The 16,740-nt window shown below is 41.7% G+C and overlaps 1 protein-coding gene across 2 annotated transcripts in view; it reads right to left on the bottom strand.

Annotated features, from left to right (window-relative positions):
- The window catches only part of dph6 (diphthamine biosynthesis 6), a 55,479-nt gene that overhangs the window by 29,018 nt on the left and 9,721 nt on the right, over positions 1–16,740 (bottom strand). For both annotated transcript variants that reach the window (XM_040042562.1, XM_040042561.1), the window contains exons 4-9: positions 11,519–11,592; positions 10,500–10,618; positions 2,841–2,902; positions 2,390–2,484; positions 2,201–2,294; positions 264–414 (exon numbers count right to left, since the gene is read on the bottom strand). In XM_040042562.1, coding sequence (XP_039898496.1) covers positions 264–414; positions 2,201–2,294; positions 2,390–2,484; positions 2,841–2,902; positions 10,500–10,618; positions 11,519–11,592 — 595 coding nt within the window. The remainder of the gene's footprint in view (positions 1–263; positions 415–2,200; positions 2,295–2,389; positions 2,485–2,840; positions 2,903–10,499; positions 10,619–11,518; positions 11,593–16,740) is intronic.

Consider the following 16,740-nt stretch of genomic DNA (forward strand, 5'->3'; position numbering starts at 1 on the left):
ATTTATAACTATTTAAATATTGCTTAAGAGACAAACTGTGCATAAACGGTTTATGTCAGAGGAATTATTAATTCAGAGACTGCCACAAAATGACAGGTCTTGTCAAACAATCATTCAGAAATACTAGCATTAAGATGCTGGCCACATGACACAGATTCAGCCCGCTTACACCACACAAAGATATCATCTGGCACACCAAGACATAAATATAGACTCATGCATGCATATCAGTGCATGCGATTCTCCCAATAAATGAATCTCACCGTGGCCCCACTGACAACTAAGGTCACAGTTTGATGAAAATTCGTCCTGGTTGTCTTCGGCTTGATCAGCATATTCCACCTCCTCAGTCATCTTGTCAATGGCATTTTGGCAAGGACAACTACCATGGGGCAAAGCTCTCGCCACCACATCCTGCAATAAAGCACCACAGGGAATAAATCAGGCCAAATGCCCAGCAAAGAGCAAGGAGCCTTCTGCAAAGACAGACAAAACGCTGTATAATTAGCCAATCTTTTCAAATACCCCACCAAGTGGGCTGTGTGTGTCAGTCTTTCATGACAAGGACCCAGACACGCATAACTTCAAGGTGAATGAATATGAAACAACATGCTAACATATTCGCGGTTCGGGCGAATAGGGAGTGGTGTTTTCTGATACTGTAGATTCAATCACGCTGGCTGTCAGTCAAAACTCATGACTGGATGGGTGAGACATGTTCTGGATTTCATCTGTTTACTTATACTTTCCCTCTGCACTCTGCTACTCCTTTAAATAACAAATCATTACCATTCTCTAAGGCATACATATTACCTGCCAAATCCTGCTGGGGCGTCACATATTTAAATACATATTTCATATCTTCACAACGCCCCCCTCACCATGCCCAACACTCATTCACCCCCCTCATCGGCTGTCAACCGCATTAGGCAATATGATAATCAAATTAATTATACTTCAGCCCCTCTCTCCTGGCCAGCATGAAAAATAGCTTGACTAGCATTAACGGAGGGCAAATGATGGTGGTCCATCCCCACCCCCTGAGCTTGGTGCGGTTTCCTCTAGTGCTGGTGTCACCGCAGATCTGTCACCCTGACGAGAAAAGCTTCAGAAGGCTGAACCAGGGCAGGTTCTCCCCTGGTTGCCCCCGCCCCCTCCGCTCCCACTCGTGCAGGCCCTGGTTCTCCGTGCTCTTCCCCCAGCAACCTAGGGGGGGCTAGAGGGGCTCTGAGAGGCTGTGAATGTGTCTGTGTGTTGGGGGTTGGAGTGTGGGGAGTTAAAAATTATATAGCTGTAGGGAGTGAGGCTGCAGGGTCACAGAAGATGTGGGACAGGGGTATGTTTTCTGTCCATAACAGTCCCATCCCCCCATCCAGCATCAAGATATACTTACATACATATATAAATACAAACACAAACGCACTCTATTGCACATAAAAACCCACAATGAAACTCACGTGGAAATCACATGCTCCACCCTGGAGACATGTTAATCCCACAGTGCAACTTTGAGCTCACAGCACCGTTACACAAGGAGCATTTCTTATTGAACTACACAACTTAAAATAGCATAATTAAAAAGTAAACATAAATGAAGGCAATGTCTCGATCAGAACTTTCTGGGAATTATTTAAGGATTCTAAAGTTGTCCGCTCTTGCAGACAAAGTAAAATGTTTGCAAATCTTCAAGCCTGTGAGGCCCTCCGCAGCTTCTAATTTACCAAAAGCCAATTTCTACTCCCCCCCACCCCCATCCACAACCCTTGCTTATGTCCGCTTAGCCAGCTACCTGAATGCAAAGTGCCTTAATGTGAGCAGACATGTTTATTAAGCTGGGCCTAGTTTCAGGCTGCAGTGAATATTGCAGACGTCAAAGTAGGCCATGTGGGGCTAGAGGAGAGAGAGTGAGGGATGAAGGGAAAGACCGAGAGCAAAAGTTTGTAAGAGAGAGAGCGCCGGAGCAAGAGAGAGGCCCTCTGGAGGTCGATCTGAACCCTGCCCTGCAGTGCTGTGTTTCTCCTCAACAAAGTTATCAGACACCAAAGGGTTTTGTTCTTGTATTTGTTTTGCCCTGAGGGCAGTTTTAAAGCAATCAATCCCGAAGCGACTCAAACTTTTGCTTGTAAAATTATCGATTCGGCATCGAACGCTATTGATCTCATTTGCGAAACAAGTTATAACTCATGGAAGTTTGACTCACGGTGTCTTTGCTCTCCGTGTGCATTTTAGTGAAACGCAGGTAGCCAACCGGTGCGAAGGCATCTGCTGAGTGGATCACCGTCTCCGCCCCATCACTGCACAAACGCACAATGAACGTCCATATATATTTGGGGAAAGAACACACATGCTGCAAAAGTGTCAGACACAGTTCATAATGCTTTACACTCACATGACGATCTTCTTTTTGAAGAGAGGACAATCAAGGGTGAAGGTTTCATATTCACCTCCTTCCCCACATATATGGACTCCATACTTCTGGGAGAGCTACTCAGGGAGAGAAAAACTTTCAGTTTATAATTTTTTAATCTCAATTCAATCCCAAATTTTCAATAGAACACTGGATTTTAAAATGTATAAAGTGCTGAATGAAAAAATATATTTATATTAAATCATAAATCATAAATCATATTATAATATATATATCTATATATATATATAGATATATATATATATATATATATATATATATATATAGATATATATATATAAATCATCAAGACAATGCATCATTTTAACTACATGATTTCATATTGTTTCATAGCCAACTTTGAAATGAACATCAGGTACTGTCCTGGAGATAAGAGGCTGAAAGTGTGGTGGAGTATCTGCCATCCAATTACCTGTTTCAAGTAGGGCTCCATGTCAGCCAGAGGTTTTCCTAAGTGCTTCTCTGGATCCAGGCCTGGCACACATGTGGGAAGAGACACATATGAATGTACACAAAGCAATACACAAAGACAGAAATACAAACACAAACACCATTGCAAACAGACAAACGTATGCACAGACAGAGAACGAGAGAGAGAGCGCGGTCGGATCAGCAACACAACACAGTGATTGAAGATGACAGGCAGGGAGGTTTACGGGCAGTCGCACAAACACACATGTAAACCTGCGCCCTGGATCTATTTGTTTGACTTTGCAAGTAGTGTACACAGATCTCTCCGGGTAAGGGCAACAGTTTTCAGTTGCTGGCCACAGACCCCCCCCCCCCCCCCCAATCCTTCGCCCACAACCCCCCACCCCAACAAGTTCCCTTTGAGAACATAAACTCTGGAAAGAGATCTTGTTTATTTGGCTTTCCCCTCCCCTTCCCCTGAAATGGTGCATGGAAGTGACTCACAGGAATGGGAGCGAAAAGAAGAAAGGGAAGAGAAGGGTGGTGGAGAGTTTTGTATGCATATCCAGTGGTGCCACGCTTTTAAAATACAGGCTGACTGGCTCTCAGTCCCCAGACACAAAAACAAGTAAATCCAACCAGCAGCCCGCTTCCCCTTTTGATAACATATCCAAATCCAGACCTGAGCTTAAATGAAAGATTAGTGCGTTGATAGCTCTAATTTAGGAACACTCTACATATTAGTAGGAATAAAAGGCTGAAAACAGCGAGGAGTTTACTCAGCTTGTTGAGAATTGCAGGGTTTTACTACTTTGTGACACTGAGTCCTGATTTTGTGCTCTACAGGCTCTTTCCTGAGGGCACTAAGCAGAACTCCATCTCACCCTGTCACTCCTTTCACAAAGAAAGTGCAGCCAATGATTTCCTGCTGCACATTCTTTGCTGTTCCGACAAAACACAAAGCTTTGAGTACCAGGTGCTCTCTACAAAGAATAGAACAATAAAAACATAACAGGACACGAATGTAAAATGCTATATTTTAAGAAAGCCAAGTCATGCTGTTGCCTGCATGTTTAGAGCGAAACACCTGACTGTTTTACAGAAATACGATGACCACTAGTGAAGTCTCTCCTTATTCTTCATCATTTTTCTTTGCCCTTTCTGTGGTTGCCTATTAACTGATCGACATAATCATTATCAAGTAACTGATGAGTAACATGACAACGATGTCATCGCCATAAAAAAAAAGCTGCTGACCCAAATTATTTCTCTCAAAATCTAATATAGCTCCACTACTCCTAGACATCAGGTGATCCTGTTCATTGGCATGTTCATGTGTTTAATTAAAGGAACTAAGTTAATTGTAATGTGAGAATCTCTCTTCTCTCATGGCCTGACAGCCTCAAAGGTTAACGTGTCATCAACGGGCCCCCATGGGGAGCAATGGATGGGAGATGTGAGGGAAGGCAGAGGTGATGTGAAGGAAGGACGTCGCATCCCATCCCAGTTCATCTTAATCCCAGCTGTGTCTCTCCTCCGGGCCCCGGTGGTCCGGCACTACAGGGAGAGATGGAGGGCCACAACAGTGGGAGGGACGGAGGGCCATAACAGTGAGAAGGCGGGAGGGAAGGAGGGTGGAGAAAGTGTGGAGAGAGAATGAGCAGACCCTTATTCTCTTCCCAGGGGATCTGTGGTCTTAATTAGTGTGAGAATATCTAATCTCAACATCCTCTCATCTTAACCCTGCCACAAAGGTAATAAGGAGAGACGAAAAAAAAAGCATTAAAATTCAATCCAATTTAAATATCCTCTTTAATTAGTCATGCCTTTTAACAAATTTTAATAATTGGCTCCAAATTGCTGAGGGGATGCCGCATTTTTTAATACGTTCATTAACCTCCTCACTCTTAAATAATATATCATACATGATTTGATATTTACAAGGAAAGAAGAGGATGACGGAAACCAGGAAGACAGGAGTGAGTGATAAAACGATACAAAGACGACACTAATGTGGAGGCATTTCTCCCAAGACCACTTAGCACTTGTATGAGTGTTCTCTTAATTGACGTTTCTGACTGACTTAAGGTTACTCAAACCAACTGGAAATGAGAGTAGATGCAGTGAGCTTGTACTTGGGAACATACATTCTTTGCAAAGTGTTTGAGTAGCCGCCAGTGTGAGCCTTTAGCAATCTAACATCACTCATTTACATGATCTTCACATCTCTGTCTCCTCTGAACCTGTTTTACAACTTGACCTAAACCCAATTACCTAACCTCATTATGCCACATTAAACCCAAATAAGCCCACCAGAAGCTGCCATTAGTCTGTCGCCAGAGACAGCAAGATCGCACTTTGTAGAGAGAGGAGCTTTCCTAAGAGAGACTGAGAGGAATAGCTCTCCTTTAAAAGGGCTTTTTACCTCGTATTATCCTATAAAACTCCAATTAAATTCAGTGAACTTTAAAACCAGGGAGTCCAGTAATGAGGGAGAGCATTTCTTTTCAAGAACAGTGCCGACATTTAGGGTTTGAAATTAAGGAGGAAGAAAAAGTTTACCAGGAAACCGAGAGTCATTTACACAATTATGTTTTTATACCGAGGTTTAAAAAATAGTCTTTAAAAACAATCTAAAAATATAAAAACACATATAAAACACTAAAACTGCAAGCTGTAGGAGAAGTTAACTGATAAATAATAATAAAAAATGTTTTAAAGCATAGACGTGTTCTCGAAAAAATAAATCCATCTGATCTCTACAGAAAATCTTAGAAGTCACTGAATGAAATTATTTCTTTTAATGTTGTACTAATTCCTTTAAACGATCGCGATTGGGTTTTCCCATCTCGAAAAGGTTGATTCATGTAAACCCACAGCAGTGAGTTACCTATTTAATTGAAAGTGACTGTGATTTTGCTTACTGAGCCTAATGCCAAATTAAAAACTGGGAGATTCTAGATACTGTCTGAGCTGAGCTGAGCTGAGCGCAGTATCGCAGGCATCCGCAGGTTGTCTTAAGATCTGGCAGCTGACAGCTCAGCTTTAATCCTTGCCTTCAGAGAGAAAAGGCAGAGAAAATTGGATTCATGATGTGTAACATTTTAGCCTTTAAATGGATGAAATAAGCATCTCCTCCCTAGTAGGTGAGCTGCACCAGCCTTTAAACAACGCACTCAAAGACCCCCGCCAAAACAATAGCTGTTCACTATCACCTAATCTTCGCAAGACAGACAGAGGAATACAAAACGGAGAGGAAGAAAGGAGAAGAGGGAAGTAGCACGGTACAAAGGATGATAAGATTAAGGTTATATGTGAAATTTGTCAAGCTCTTATCTGAAATTCAGTGTCTGTTAGCAGAATAATGGGCAGCATGAACCGCGTAGCAATCACATCAAGATGAAATCTTTCCAGTCCAACAAATGATAGAGAAGAAACTGGGGACCAAAATGAACCTGTGGAAAATATTTTTCAGGTCTAGAGTGAAACTGAACAATGTGTAATTTAAAAAACAAACAAAAAATGCAGCCCATCATTCTTAAACTATTTAAGGTAAACCTTGAGCCTCAACCCCAAAACAGCCCAAACCATCTGCAGTAGAGAACTTCTTTTTGTTTTTAACACGTGAATTTCATAATTTTCACTGAACAGAAGAACAACAGAATCTCCAGTGCATGTCATGTAATGGAAATTTAAAAAATAAATGGATTCTAATAACTGATAGCAAAGTAAAATTAGTACATTTATCTTGGAATATTATAATGGATGAAATTAAAAGAGCTGGAAAAGTTTATTTAAGAATTCACCAATGAACTTATTCCTCATTTAGTCATTTTTTCCAGCACATTCTCTGATTGGTTGCTTCTCTTTCTGATTTGTACTAGTACACTCAGGATATTTCGATTACTATAATTGAACAGTTGATCTGAATATGCGACTTGACTGGAAACAAAAGGTATACATACAGTATTTCCTCGATTAGGTCGAAAGGTAAAAATCCACAAAGTAGAAACCATATGTTTATTCCATTATTTTTAATAATTAATTAATTAGTGATTCATTTTGAGTCATAAAAACCCTCCCCACACTCTTATAAACCTTCCCACGGACTGAAAACCCTGTTATAACTCTGTTATTAATTTTCTAGGTTAGAAAATGCTTATTTTACTGCAAAAATAATTGAAATGTAAAAAAGAATTAAATACTTATAGAAACATGCAATGAAATTCCTGCAATATAAATTTACAGATGATGTACCGAGTCCATGAAAGGTGCACCGTGATGTGGCGTGGGAATACTGTGTATGTATTTTTTTTTTTAAATAATCTATTACCTATCTGTCTAACTAACTTCATCTTTGTTAGTTTCTAAACAGCCAAAGCAGAAAGCAGTTGAACCTGACGTGCGAGCAGTAAGCTAAACTTGCAACCTGAAATCACATGTCTGTTATTGACTATCTACGGAAGAGGATTAGGATTGTTTGTTTGTTTTTGTCCCAGACAAAAGATGACAATGTGAAAAAAAATCATGGCGACATCTTTAGTCAGAGGCCCTCCATTGCACCATGTGTGAAGTTCAAAGTTGTCCATTATAACCACTCTGCAATCCAAGGCAAAATCCTGACAATGGCAGAAATTTAGGACGATCATCTCACAATGTGACTTGTATAACAACCCACAACTACAAAACAAAAAATAGGAATGCAGCACGAAAACACGCAACACCAGCACTGTGCCAAATGTAACAAAGCATGGAAAGCAATAGTGAAGGAATAACAACCATGGATCCTGGGCACTAATTCAGCAGGTAATGCCATCCTGCAATCTGCATCAAACCTGATCCTACAGTGTGGCTTTCTAAAGTCTCAATTTGTAATGGTGCCTTCATATATAGAAACAATACCAAGCAAAGACTCTTTTTATTTACACTATCAGATACCCTGTGGCGCCATGGTACTTCATTGTGGTACAGAAAATGTCTACAAATAACATAAGTTTGTTTAAAAAAACAAATGAAATCGGTCCGGGTTAGAGGACAGAACACTTAATTTCAGGAACAACCTGCATCTTTTTACAGGGGTTGATAATCTCATATCTGATAACAGGCTCTGTTTGGTACTGTTTCTATATCTAGATGCTTTGCCAATGTAGTTCTAATATTCAAATCAAACATACAAACCATTGAGGTCTCTGATCACTAATTGTCCTTTAAATATACATTAAACTATGATAAAGTGACGAGGTGATCAGTGACAGCAAACACGTGACATAAGTTCCCTAATTCCGAGCTTAAAGGATGTGTTCGTGTGAAGGGTAAAAGTTCATGCAGAGATAAAAGATTTTCCAACAGGCAGACCGTGATTTCACACATGCCAATTATCTCTGGAGCTGAGGACCAATTAACTGCTGAACCTGTGCCCTTATACGCACATGCACTAATCAATTGATTAACTAATTACATGAATATTTAATACTAGCTTTTAGGATTTCCAATTATCCACAGTTAGCTGCAGAGACACAGCACCAAAAACGGGAATGTGCCTCCACCTTTCAGACGAATGCTTTTTTGCTCATTAGAAGCTTTAGCTGACATTCGTAGGCTCAGATCCAGTTGAACTTATTTCCCTGCCTGCAATTTGGGATCTTCAATGACTGAATTTTTTTCCCCCACCGTCAGCACACAAAGGAACACTTCCAGAGAATTCACTAAGAGGATCATCCTGCATTTGGACACCTGTCTTTTCATTACAGGGATTTATTACTAAGAAACATAAACTTCTTTAAAAAAAAAAGACAGAAAGAAAAGAGAAAGAAAGAAAGAAAGAAAAAAAAAGGCCCCAAAAAACTCAGTTTCTTCCAGCTACAGAATATTCTAAGTTGTAGCTATCTGTGCAACTGCAAACTTAACCCTTGCCCTGTGAAAGTATTTTTCCTCTCCTCCTGGGGTTTGCACACCTAAATCCCTCCAAATCTCTTTTTTCTTGCTTTCTCTCTCACACACAAACACCAAAGGCCACCAGGTATGCCCCTCTGTCACCCAATCTCCCCCAAACAGCACACCTCACTGCACAGGCCTGCTTCCACCAAAGCTGCAATTATATGAGTGCTGCCTAAAATGCCTTGGGCTCTTGCACCCCTATTCAATTCTCTCCTTTCTAATTACCGCTGCCTTGGGACAGGTGAGAAGTCAGGGCTGATAAAATCTTTTCTTTTTACCTGTAGCCAACACACACATCCCTAAATACACACAAACACCTACAGTGGGAGGCCAAGATACACACTCACAGTCACCTGAGGTGATTTTCCTTTCTAATTATAATCTTCCAGAAAATGTTGAGAATTTGCTTTTAGAGTTAAGATGTGTTTAGAGTAAAAAGCTTGGCAGACGCTGCAGGGTTAGAGGGTGATTGAGGTCTTTAAGGTAGGCTGTTTTGGTTACATGCTTGTCATTTCAGGAAGTTGATTGATAGCTAATATAAATGCAGACTTAGATTTTATCGAGTTACAAATGCAAATCAAGATAAGAAAAAAAAATGTTGTCTGTAGTAAACACAATTATGATACTGTGAGAGAAAAATGGATTCTGACATCATCTCCACCCTGATGGGCATCTGACAAGTTAATATTATTTATTACCAATATGTCCTTTATAAAAGCCATTAAAAATGAGCAATGGCTCCAGGAAATAAAGCACCAATGATGTATGGCTTGACAAGTGCATTCCATAAGAGGTTATTTGAGCAGTGTTGAAAGATATGCAGAATATCATGAACGCCTCACACAGCTCTGTGGGTCATCAGTCAGCCGTGGACCCCTTTTCGACTGATTGCTACCAAAGGTGACAACAACCACTTAACAGCACGTAAACAGTGTCTACATGATGATCTATCTCCACGAGTAGTTTGAGAGTAAAAAGAACCATTTGTAGCCATAATTATCGTTTATCACCGGCACCGTCAAAGGGGATCCAGCTGCACTGTCAAGTAGATACAGGTAGGGATCTTAACATCATATACCAGGGAAAGAAAAACTTTTTTTTCCCCTTTGTCTCTCCTGTTATTCTGTAATCTGATCTTCCTGTCCTCGGGCTCCAAAACAGGCATGTAGAGAGCAGGTGACACCACATTAACCTCTTCCGTCAGTGCTGAAGCAGTTGAAAAACGTAAATGAGAGGTACCAGATTTTAATCTTCGCTTCACGGACCATGTATTCTGAGCTATGCATAAGCACAGACAGCAGAGTTTCTCACATACAATGGGGACATGTGTCGCTTATTGACAGGTTGCATTCATGTACGGGGCAATCAACCGTGATTATTTCTCGACTGCCAACCTTTCCTCCACACACCCTCCTAATACAGCCGCACACTTTTCCTCAACCCTCCTCCTTCTGTGCGTCTTATCTTTTCATATTGTTCTCTGCTTCGATACTTTTGCCGCTGGCACAAGTCTTAACACCGCGGCTAAGCTGCAGATTAATGATTAGGGCATTACTCTGCTTGTCTCTCTTTTCCCCCTCTGGTTACACCTTATTTTTACTTTCCTAAAGCTCACTTATGCAAATTCTTCCTTCGGTGCCCATTCCAAACACAGCTTAACCAATATAGCACCTTGAGAGAACATAAAGAGAGCGTTCACCAGTGGGCTGAAACACAAACTCACCGAAAGCAGCAACTTTGATGAGGATCGCATGAAGGTCTGATGATATCATCTCAGAGAGCAAGGACTCTTGGTCTCGCCGCCACAGGTAGGCCAATGGCTGCAAACCAAGCCGCAAACATCTGGGAAACAGGTGAAGGGATGCAAACTGGTTAATACTGAATATTAGCCAATGTTAGAACAACTTCAAAGCCTACTTGGCTGGGCAACTCTTCATTTACGGGAAAGCTGCCACCCTGATGGGCCCACAGCACATGCTGCCACCTGCCACCGCAGCCAGCGGTTTTATTCAAGGAGAAGACACACACACGCACATATACACACACACAAAAATCCCCCCAAAAAACTTCATCTTAAGCTGTGGCTTGTCTTTCACATAAACTCAGGTGAAACACACATATCCACAGCAGGTAACTGGAGCCAAACTGTCTGCAGACAAACGTCTACTGCTCAAGAAATGCCTGAGCTGCTTACCTATATATTTGTGTGGGAAAACAATAGCTGACTGACAGCAGGATTTGTTAATGTGAAGAGAGCCTTTGTGTTCTGCTATGTCCAGTTTATGAAAATAAAAAAAAACAAGAAAAGTAGGATAAAAGAAAAGATAAGAGTAAAAGTAATACTTGTAGGTGTCTCTCACACGAGGGAACTATTTTTTCTTTCTCGAGTAAGAGCTGTGCGTCTACCCCAAAAGGAAAATGCACTTTTAAAATGATCAAAGTCACTTGGCAATTAGGTAACCATCAGTTTCAACCATCATTTCATTTAATTTTGCTCCATAAAAACAGAACCACTTCAAAGTTAGTCTAAATAACTTGACATAAATATAATGCAGTGCATGGATGTGTGTGTGTTTAAGCAAAACTCGCCCCCAAATTTGGAGCGCAGGGAAGTAAGACTGCAGGCGATGTGCTCTTTTCTTCAGTGGACATAACAGTGTGTCTCATATAAGTTCAGGGGTGCACGTGCACGTTGAACTAACAGTGTGTTCTGGATCGTGAGTGTGCACGTGGTCAACTTACACATTCTCCACCCGGACCCTCTGGTAATCAGAGAGAATGGCCCCTACTGACACCGCTTCGACGCCCTCCTTTTCCTGTGTGGAGCAAAAGATGGAGGAAACTTAACAACAAACATTTCTTGACTTTTCCATTATAAAGCATGTGCGATGTGCATAATGTAACAGCAATTTGATGTCACCAGTCTCTCGAGGCCAAATACCCCTTTCTCAAACTATAACGGTATCCCAAAGTGTTATCTGAACAAAACCACACACACACACAGATGTAAACACAGACACACAGAGACTGAAAGACACAAAGAAAGCAGATTCCTGACAGCTCACTCCTTTCATTGGACCGCAATCCTGTGGGGATGTTTACACTCTGGTCGTATCAAGGCCTTTACGGTCCAGCCCATATCCCCTGGAGGTTTGCGCACATGGCTCTGTGAGTGAACTTGCATGTTTATGCTTACGTTTGTGTGTGTGTGTGTACGTATGTGTGACTGGAGGCACCAGCACCACCAAAGGCAATTGCTGGACCTTATCAGTAGTCTAGTATAAGCAGGAGATGAGAGTGTCTGGCTGCAGCCTGCATCCTGTACACCCACAGCTGGAAGATGGAACCACAGTGACAACTTGAAGTATCAGCGGAACTTTGTGTCTGTGAGTGGCATGTATCTTTAATACTGCTAAGGGCTAATCTAATTGCTTTTCATATCATATTCATATTTCAGAAACAGTGAGACAACTATGCACTCGAGAGATACTGACACAGCCTTGAGATGCATTCAATCTTCTTACAGAAAAACAAGCTTGATCTGGAGTGACAAATACAAGCACACACACACACTTACACACGCACGCAAGCAAGGGCTACATGCTGACGTGCATACATACAACGAAATAAAGGCACAACCTCCGTCTCCACCTAAATGCCCCTCCCCTACTCAAACCCACCTGCAGATTCATTAGAACCTTACATGGGCTGTAATTAGAATAAGAGGCAGGGGTAGAAGCAGTGGAGGGATGCACAAGTCTCCACTAAATTACCTTGTAGCCGTTATCAATTTCCCTGGCTACTGGTCCTTAAGATAAACCCCCCCACCACCACCACACACACACAAAGACACAAAAACACACACCCCTCCTTCTCCCTGTGGTCCCTTCCTGCAATTTTTCTCTGCCTGATAAACATGCTGATTAAAGCGAACAGCGTGTAAACCTTTGATACTTTCCTAAATGAAATCCATGCCCTGCCTGGGGCCTGATGCTGAGCTGAAACGCACTGTACCTCACACACGCAAACACACACACAGCTCCACAAAGGCGTGCCAGCTAATCAGATAAAGGATGTGCTCTGTGTGTGTGTGGCTTTGCGAATGTGTTTAGCAGAGAATGTGAGGAATAAAAGTGATACTAAACACATACCACAAATAATCCTTTGACCTAAAGTTAAACACAAAGCGATCTTAAGAAGGCATTCGGCACTCCAGTATTGTTTTCTTTTTTTATCTCGCCAATCTGTTCCGCACTGTAATGTACATTTATAGTCAATCCCATTGCCCGGTGACAGTAATTAAGTCAGACTGATAACATTTCAGCCCAGCACAGAACGAAGGGGGATGCAGGCAGTGCCATGTAATTCTAGGTAAGCCTCAAGGCCAGCACTCTATTCTAATGCAATGATAACCTTTTCCCTAAATGCAACTGTCACTCCCTAAAGAGGCAAATTAGGAGGTACAGAGTGGGATAAGAAGAGACACAAAGAAAGACGAAAAGATATCCAAATGAGAGTGTTGAAGAAGTGTGCTACATCAACACCAATTTGGTCCCTTGACTTTAAACTTGCCAGGACCTGACAGACTATCAGAGCATCAGAGCAACAACAAACAGCTTCGTCTCGCATTTCTGTCTCTCTGTCTCCCTCTATCTTGTTTCTCTCAGGAGCAAACTGTTGTAGGTACTTGGACCTCTGAGGGTCAACCTGACTAATTAAATGGCTTCACTTTTCTTTTCCATTCAGCCTTACAACCAGGCACACTCGCCACTAATGACAACACAAAAAAAAAAAATTCTCACACATCCCCTTGTTTTCAGTGGAGATTCTAACTACTAGACCATTTGGCAACGGCTTTGGGAAATGATTATTTTTGGAAGTGGTAATGTTTTTGTCGCTATTATAGCCATCGCCAGGAGACAGGCAGGAATGAGGGGGCAGCTAATGCTGCTCTGGATGTGATTTTATAAATTCTAGACATATTTTCTCATCCTCTGTGGGAGGAGGTAGGATAAATTATTGTGAAGAGGGGGTATATGTACATATAAATCTAAACTGATGGATATTATGGGAATTGTTCTATGTCTATTCATGACGCCATAAAAAAATCCAAACTTTGATTTTATAGTAGCTGAAAAATTTATCAAAATGGTTTATAGTGGAAATATTTGACAAAGCGACTAGGTAGCTCATGAAGCACAGTATAATAATAAATAATAATAAAATCTTTATGAGAGCTATCTGGCTAAACGATGTTTTGACTATATTAGAGGTGGGATCTGGGTAACATAATGATAAATCAAGGCAAAGGTCATGAAGAGGCCTGTGACCTACAAACCACTTCTCTTCCTCAGTGATTGTTGGCACTAGATCTAAAGAAAGAACTCCCTCGCTGCCCTGATTCAATGTCACTCTTCTTTTTTCAGCATTTAATGACCCTTGTTCATAAACGGAAGCCTCACCTGATCCAGGACCTGAGGCCCTGTGTTATCTCATGCCCAGAGCAGGACTAATTCTCGCATGGTGCTGTGCAACAGTGCAACCCCTCAGCAGCTCCGTCAGAGGCAGACTAAACAAAAGCCTGGCCTGGCTTCCCCTGTCCTCTCCGGCAGGCAGAAAAGCTATTAATGAGGATCTATGGCCCAAAGCAGTGGAAGTCCTTAGTCCCCCCAGCCATGTCCATCAGGGTACTTAGCCCCATGCAGTCATTAACTTCTGTTACTAATTGTCAAATTCATTAAACTAATCCTTCCCCCACATCCGGATGTCTCCCGTGGAAATGGATGGAGAGGGCTGAGTTATTAAGATGTCAGCTGTGGAGAAGATTAAGGCCAGCAGACATGCTCCACAAAGAAACGATACGGCCATTAAACTCTATATCAAGGTAGTGTGCGTGATATACTTTGTAATTATATATACATTCATCTTAGTAAGGGAGTGAAAGACTGCTTCAAATGTATTCACAGTCACAGACATGCCTTTGGTAAAGATATGTATCTGCCTCAAAGACAAAAAAAATCAACTACAGAATTCAGCTATGATCTCAGCGTTAAAGGTACTAACCCATTCCACATTTTCATTCAGGGTAATATTCAACATTCAAAGCCATTAACAGCAACTAAAGCAATTAGAAAGCCATAAAATATTAAAAATTCAATAATCATATTCATATGGAATACATCAGAACCCTCATTAACTCGCTCTCAATGGCTGTCACAATGAGGTCTTAATTATACACCCTAACAATACAAAGCTCCATTTTGCAAAATGGTAGGTTTCCAAAATGCCCGATTGAGTCTGTTCTGACAGCCAGGAGTCCAGAGCTGGCAGATCTCAACTATTATTGACACCAGGCCACACGTTTCCTTAAAATATCCGCTTTTTATCAAGTCTAAATCTGTTGACACGCTCACTGTATAATATTACTGCCTGGTGTATGCAGCATTCCTGTCTGTGATAGCAGGAAGGTGGGGAAGTCGACAAAGTGGGGAAATTAATTAAAGTGGTTCGAATGACAGTTTGCTCAAGGGCACCAAGGTGCCATTACATGCTCTCCATTGCTGCAATCACACTGTCACATCGTCACCGTGCCTGACCCCAAGACCTCCAATCCCACCCCTCCTTCTCTTCAACATTCCTTTCCCCTCTCTGTGTCTTCTCTTCACCCCTCTCTTCCTGGATCCATCAAGTAAGTGACTGGATGCGACATGGTTTTAATGTTCTCTGCATTAGCTCTGGGCCTGTTCCAGCGTAATGGGATTGTTCTCCCTTGTTCACCTGCATGGAAGGAACATGGGGAGGGGTTGGACCCTGTTGTAGTAGCTCAAATAGATGTCATACAGGAGATGGGGCTCGCTAGGGTCAAGCGGTTGTGTTTAATGTAATGTAGACACAGTCTTGGGGCGTGTTGGGCTGTCCTGACAGCGTAGACATGCCAAACTGACAGGAAGCTTAGTGTGAGCTTAGTAGGAGGAGACACTGCTTATTTGTTGTAAATCAGCTTCCTCATTGTCATTCCAACGAGACTGTTAAACTCCAAGGTGACTCCAAGAGTTGGTAAAGGAGAAATGGGATGCTGAATGGTGCACACAAGGCACAGGATATTCTTAATGATCGTTTAAATTAAGGTACACCCAACGTTCACAAAATCATATTCTGCTTATACAGTACATACTGCGTCTCAAACAACAGGTATGGTGTCTGATCCATCAAAACAAACAAAACGGACACGCAGGCTTAGCGAATGTTTTTGTAAAACAAACATCGGCAAAATCTTGTTCTGAAAGGCTTTCAGAGACATTCCCTTCGGTAAATTGGCGGAGCTCTGCATCTAAAACAGCTGTTGAAAGACAGGCTCTTCCTTTGTGTTTGAGGACGGTCTGGCAAGATGACTCAACACGTGTCAGTCTTCAACCATATAGAGTGGTGGAATAAGAAAAACAAAGTTCTCACAAAGCCAGCTGTTCGCAAAGCCAAATGCCCTGAACGGTTCCTGAGATGATGCAGGTCATAGTTACGAGAAGTGTGGAGAGGAAGCAGACGAGGGGAGAGTATTATCCTCTGCTGAGGCCACTGTGCAGGTGTGACCAGGCAACAGAGGATATGACATGAGGCATTGTCTATTTAGCACGATGAGTGAAGGACGCTTATCAGTCGAAAGCCAAAGAAATGTGATGAGTGACAGCGAAGTGTGCACTGATTAGGGTATGGGGAAGAATGAAAAAGAAGCTGTTTTTATCCACGAAGGTACTAATGCTGCTTTTTATGGCTGAGCATGAATTTTTTCAGTTTCCCAGCCTTAAGTTTACACATACCCACACGCACACACACACACACGCACAGTCTTTAGTCTTGGATAGTGATTCATTTACAATGACAGAGCTGTTTTCAGCAATAGAGCCTGAGCATAAATATGCCATGCCGCACAGCTGGAAAATGTAGAAATTCATCAGGGTTAAAAAGTA

The sequence above is a fragment of the Simochromis diagramma genome, unplaced genomic scaffold (genome assembly GCF_900408965.1).
Source record: "Simochromis diagramma unplaced genomic scaffold, fSimDia1.1 OVJJ01000304.1, whole genome shotgun sequence".
Lineage (NCBI taxonomy): Eukaryota > Metazoa > Chordata > Actinopteri > Cichliformes > Cichlidae > Simochromis > Simochromis diagramma.